Consider the following 6,685-nt stretch of genomic DNA (forward strand, 5'->3'; position numbering starts at 1 on the left):
TTTTTTAGTTGAAAATTCAACTCTTTGTTCGAAAATTGATCTTTTTTGTTTCGAAATTTAACTATTTTGTGGAAAATGCATGTCTTTTGTTTAAAAATCGTTGTTTTTTTTATAGAAAATTAATCCACATTTTTCAAAATTCATAGTTTTCGTTGAAAATTCAAATATTCCAATCCAGTACTCATAATTTTATTTGTAAATTTATCATCTTGTTTGAAAATGTTTGGTTTAAAATTCCTCTACTTCTGTTAAAAATTCATCATTATAGTTGAAAATAATCAAAATTCATCACTTAAATTGAAAATTGAACTATTTTGTTGAAAATTAATTTTTTTTTAAACTGAAAATCTAACAATTACATTTATGGATGAAAACGGATCTTTTTTAGTTTTAAATTAAACTATTTGGTTGAAATTTTTTATTTTTTAGTTCAAAATTCCACTATTTCTTTGAAATTCATGCATTTTGTTGAAATATCGTTTTTATGTGTAGAAAATGAATCTTGTTTGGAAATTTATCTTTTTTCGTTGAAAATAAAACTACTTGTTTGGAATTTAAACTCTTTTGTTGAAATATAATCTTTTTGGTTAAAAATGTATCTATTTCAGTTGAAGATTTATCATTTTAATTAAAAATTCGGTTCATTAAAAATTCAGTTGGATTGAAAATTTGCTTTTTCTGGTGGAAAATTATTTTAATTGAAAATTGAACTATTTCATTTTTGGTTGAAAACTGATATTTTTTAGTTCAAAATTCAACTCTGTTGAAAAATTGATTTTTTTTCAGTTAAAATTGAACTATTTGGTACAGAGACAAATTCAAGAAATGCATTTTTATGTTTTTAATATTACTTTATTGTTTATTACTTTATAATTACTTTAAATTAATTGAATCCTTAAAAATTGGGGAGAAAAATATTATTTGACTGGCTCCGTACTGTGAAAAATTATACCTGGAAAAATTTGAGATACCTGGAAATAAACCTGGAATTGTCACCGAATTTTCTTCCAGGATTTGGGTAGACATTCTGATAAACAATTTTAACCTGAATTATTTTGTATTAATATTAGGAAGAACGTTATCAAACTTCTTTTCACAAAAATTTTCGCCTAATGTTGAATAAATTTGGAAAAAATAAAAATAAAAATTTCCAGACCTGTATTCTGCTATTTTGCATTTGTTTAGAAAGTTCAAGAATGTGTAAAATTACATATTAGATGTTTTTTCCAGTGGTTATTTAGATAGCTTATTTATCAAACCTTAAGATTTCAACAGATTGATATACAATGGTAAAACCGAAATAGGTAAAATTTTGATTTTACTAAAAAGTGTCATATGGGGCGGAATGGGTCACTCTTCTGGGGCGGAATGGGTCACTCTTCTGGGGCGGAATGAGCCACCTCTTCATGTGCATTAATCTAACCTTTCAGTGTAGTAGTCAGTAGTTTAGGATCAGGAGGGTGTTTCTACGCTTCCACGGTACTGCCCAATTCAAAAAATGTGTCACGAGAGTTGAAAACGGCCGTGCGGCGGCGCTAGTAGTAACTTTATCCTACAAAACCATGCAGTACCATAGGAAAAATGCATAAAAATTACAAAATAAACATGAAAAACCATTTAAAATCATTTTTTCTTCATAGTGTAGAGTCAGGTATTAAATGAGACTTATGTACCTACTTATTATTATTTTTTTAATATAAGAAAAAGCGGCGTAATTGAAATTATTCAAACAAGCAAAAAAAAAACTACATGGATATTTAGAACTTATAAATTTTTTTAAAAATTATGAATACACAAATGAATACAAAAAAATGCTAAACATATATATTATTATTAAAGTATAAAATTTTCCAAATTTCAAATAACGAGAAGATCGTTAATTGTCAAAGAAAAAAAAACCCAAATTTAAAAATATCCGAAACTAAAATTCACCGACTTGAAAACCGACTTGTAAAATAAACGAGTTATTAAATTCAAACAAATATTTCAATTCTCGAAATTTAGAACTGCTGAACATAGTTAATTGATTATTAATTTATGAGCTATTAATATAATTATAAATAAGACAAACAATTTAATTAATGATTAATTAATAATTTATGAATTATTTTCGGAAATTTTAAGTTTCGTCAAGCATAAATTTCAGGAATATAAATATTTATGGGAATTTAACCATTCGTTTATTTTATAATTCGGCAATTTTTTTCTTGCTAATTTATGATTTTGTTATTCATTTTTTCGGTATTTTGTGTTTGTCCCGGATATTCATACACTTTGATATACATTGATAAGGAACTATTTTTTTATATTGCCGTTTTAAAATATAATGCTACTATATAATAAATATAATTATTATATCTATAGCTGATAAACAAGCAATATGATAAATCCTAAAATATTGTTTTCTATCACAATGAAATAACGAACTCTTAAATGTGATATTTTTTTAATCAATTAGACTTTGTAACGAAGCGAAAATATTTCAAAATTTTTATGTCACTCTTAAAGAAAGAACATTAACGAATATTTTTAAATCTTTTTCAACACTCAAATGATTCAAAAATTATTTTTCGAAGTGCTATAATAAATCCATATTGAAATTAAATTCTGAGAATTGAGAACAAAAAAATAAGCATTATCACCTTGTTTTTAATTTTATGTAAATATAATTTTCATAAGATTCTTGAGAAAATTTAAAAGATTTTTAAATATTTCAGACTTGTCAAAATATAATCTAGAATTTTTTAAAGATTTTCAACTGACACGAATTTTTCTCAAAATTTTTAAATATCATTCCATTTTTTAAAAAAACCTTACAATATTCTAAATTTTCCCAACAATTTTAAGACAATTTGTTTATTTTCTTGAAAACTTTCGAAATTCCTTTAAATTCTACTAAATATTTCTTGAATTTACCCAATTTTTGTTTGTTTTTATTTTGCAATCTTACCAAATTAAAACATTTCGCTTTAAAATCTTCTAAACTATTTTTAGAAATGTTAGAAAGTCGTTTGTTATGTTTAAAACCCTTTTTCAATTTTCTCTTAAAGTTCATTTTTCAAAATAAAAAAGTATTTAAAATTTGCACACGAATATAAGAAAATTTTTTTCAATCTTGTCAGGCCTTCTAAACCTTCTAATTTCTAAAAATTATTTTAATTTTTCCTGCATTTTTTTTTATTCTGCAATATTAAAAAAATTGCCTTAAAATCTTGTTGATTCGTCATTGACTATTTTTGAAATATTCCAAAATCTTTAAAAATAATCTCTTCAAATTTATTTTGCGAAATAAAAAATTATTTTAATTTTTATTCGGAACTTGAAAAAATGTCTTTCATTTTCGTGAAACTTGACAAAATTCTTAAAAACTCTTTACAAGTTTTAATTATTTTTGAATCGTTTCAAAACTTTTGAATATCTCTTAAACTTATTCAAAATTTTTTTCTAAAATTATGTTATATAGCAAAATTATGCTTTAAAATCTTTTACAATTTTTAAAGATTTTAGGAAATAGTTCAAAATGTTTTGCTATCTTTTTTCGATTTTCTCTTGTAATTCCTTACTAAACAATCATTTAAAAATTTCTTATGAATTTTAAGAACTTTTTTTCACACCCCAACAAAATTCAGTTTACCTTAAAAATTTGTAAATCATAATTATTAAAAAGCTTCTAACTCTTTTATTCGGGGTCTTCGGGTGTTTTCTGAGTTCAGTTTTATAACCTGATTGTCATACCGGAGCGATAATTAATGGAAATGATTCGATAAAAAAAAACAGAAAAACACTATTAGAAAAATCCGCCGTGTCATTTTCACAATAATTACATAAATAAACCACTTTCTTGATATTTTTTTAAGAGTTTGTAACGGCTCAACATGACAAAAGACATATAAAGTCAATACAACTAGAACAAATTTACCGTTCAATTTTGGAAAAATATGTGTATGATATGTTTTCGCTTTAAAATACTCTAACTTCCCAATACCTTTACTTATAAATAATATATAATAAATCATTTAATTAAGTGGCCCATTCCGCCCCAGACATGGGGCGATATGAGCCAAGTGGGCTAGTTCTTTATTATCGTCTCTAATTCCGCATATACTTTTTTAGTTACTTTTATCTTGGCCAAATTTTAATAAAAAAGGTTTGTAGAGTATATATAACGTTTTACTTTCTATGCTTATCTCGCCCCACCCTACCCTATTGTTATCAATTTTATCAATCATTTCAAGGATAGGCAACTTTTGAGATTGATTGTACATATTTGTACATCCTTGATCAATATCTTCTGGGAATTTTTTGTAATTCCTTTTTTCTGCTTTGATGATTTTCGTAGGGGATAATTCGACGGGCGCCAATAGGACACCAAAGCGAACAGCAAATTTGCAAAAACGACGAATTTCCGATTCTCCATTGATGTACGCTCCTTGGAAAGTCAAGCTCAAAAAGGAGGAGAGAGATGTAAATGTCTTCATAGCAAACTTTGAACAATTTAACAATCCTCCAGTTTTGCCGAAACCGGAAAAAGAGCCGGAGCCGTCGACCAGTGATAAATGGCCCTCTGAATCGGAAAATTTGAATAATTCCGAAAAGGTGCTAGAATCTTCCGAAGATACGGAGATGCGGCTCGTCTATCAAGTGGATGAAACACGAATGGATACTGTTTCTGAGAAACGAAACATTACAAATCTAAACGATTTGTTTGATGACGAAATCGACGATTCGATGGTCCGTTTTAGTCAGCAGGTTGAGGAGGAATTTTTTGGACGTCTCAAAGAGGAGAAAACTGAAAGTTCGGCAATTTTGTTCAGCGGCAAAGAGAATGAGTCGACCTCCAATGACAATCCGAGTATCCGGACAATCGAGGGTCTGCACAATTTGATGAAAGTGCCATTTGAGAAGGAAAAAGAGCCTCCAAAGTCATTGTCAGTTCCGAAAAGCACATACATTCCGGACGATTCTTTTGACGAGTGTTTGTCACAATTCGAGGAAGTTGATTTCAGTTCCGAATTGAAGAATGACGGTGGTCCTCGCAGCAAACTCAAGGGTTTGCAAATACGAAACACCGATCTCTTATCGAAAAAGTCTCTCTTTTCCTGCAACAGCAATAATACGAGCGTCAAAATTGGATCCGGGAGATCGCGCTCGTTTTTGGATTCGCCAAAACTCGCCTCGATCAGTGAACGATCCCTGGTGAAAACGAAAAGCTTCGAGCATCATAGTAGAAATGGGGTGAAAAATCTCACCAAGGACTTTGTCCAGAAACACGATATCAAGCCGGAGAGTCACATATCACCCAGGAAATTTTTCAAGACAAAGTCCCTCTCGGAGCCGTTTCGCAACGAACCGATCAACTCGAGTGCCTCGATTAATAATAAAGAAACTAACAATAATTCGGGCGCCGAGAGTAAACGGAATTTAGTTGGTAAGTCATTCCAGTGCAAAATCTATTCCGATACAACTTTAAATAGGAGCGTGGGAAATTTGAGCATGGGAAATAGGAGCGTGGGAAATTTGAGCAGCAAGGCCCTTGGATCGTCCCAGGAGAGCATGATAATGGGAAATAATTTTGATAATCTCCAGCTATCTAATCTTAACAGATCCGTTCGAATTCAAGACGAAAGGACAGCTGAGTCGCAGACTGTTCTTTGCACACCACAAGAAATCGAGAGGAAGAGGCGGGAGGCGAAGATGAAGCTGGAGGCAAGGAGGATGCAGGCTTTAAAGATGCGGAATCCCGCTAGCAGTTTGCCAATCAAACAGTCGGTCAAGAGATGAAAAAAGGGAGTGGATGAAGTTGAAAAAGTGCTTGAATTTTAATCAGAGACGGTTTCTGGTGCGTGGAATACGTGAGTGATGAAAAATTAGTGATGAATTTCATTTATTCTGTTTTATTTGTTCAGTTGCATTGAACTTGTTTCGAATAGTTGAATGCAAGAGTGACGAGGCTTCACGTACTACATATTTCGTATTGTTTTTTTTTTCTCTTTAAAGTCTAATTAAAGGCTTGTCAAGGGATTAGTCTGAAGTTTATTTTTTATGACATGCTACGTGAATTCTGTGTCATTGAAAAATCTTCGGTAATCGGTTGTTGAAATACGAATTATGTTTTTCAGAATCCACTAAAAGTAGCAAAGTAGGAAAGTATGAAAGATTTGTTGATTATTTTGTACAGTCGCGGCTGTATGAAATATTATTTTCGGGATTTGATTTGTAGTTGTGGAGAATTGTATTAAAATCGCTGAGAAGACTCGGTGAATATTTATCCATTGTCAAATCGAAAAATAATGAGAATATTTTTATATATAGAAAATATAATAAATGAGGCTGTGCCGACATTATATTGAAGATTGGCTATTTTTTCTAGGTTTAGTTTAGAATTTAAGAGAACAACTAAAGGTTTTCTTGGGTTTCTACCCTACCTGGAAAATCTAGAAATTTCAGGGATTTTTTTTTTAATTAAGGAATTTTTTTCGAAAGTGTGCTTTTTTAAATTGCAATATAAAATTGAATAATAATGATTCTTTTATTGGCAATAGTAGATTTATATCACTTTATTTAACTGGTTGGTTGAAAATTCATTTTTTGCTTTAAAATTAATTTAAAAAAAAATTCAATTTAACTTTAAATTTGTGTTTGATAATTCATTTATTCTGTTCAAGATTATTTCTGTTTTGTAGAA

The 6,685-nt window shown here is 29.3% G+C and overlaps 1 protein-coding gene across 2 annotated transcripts in view; it reads left to right on the forward strand.

The window, feature by feature from the left end:
- LOC117173098 overlaps positions 1-6,351 on the forward strand; it is a 21,825-nt gene extending 15,474 nt beyond the window's left edge. The window contains exons 3-4 of one of the 2 annotated variants that reach the window (XM_033361483.1): positions 4,340-5,428; positions 5,604-6,351. In XM_033361483.1, the coding sequence (XP_033217374.1) occupies positions 4,340-5,428; positions 5,604-5,698 (1,184 nt within the window). In that variant the 3' untranslated portion in view covers positions 5,699-6,351. Of the gene's footprint in view, positions 1-4,339 lie in introns of both variants that reach the window. The other variant, XM_033361482.1, reaches the window with a different exon arrangement.
- Positions 6,352-6,685: the final 334 nt, after the last annotated feature.

The sequence above is a fragment of the Belonocnema kinseyi genome, chromosome 5 (genome assembly GCF_010883055.1).
Source record: "Belonocnema kinseyi isolate 2016_QV_RU_SX_M_011 chromosome 5, B_treatae_v1, whole genome shotgun sequence".
Taxonomy (NCBI): Eukaryota; Metazoa; Arthropoda; class Insecta; order Hymenoptera; family Cynipidae; genus Belonocnema; species Belonocnema kinseyi.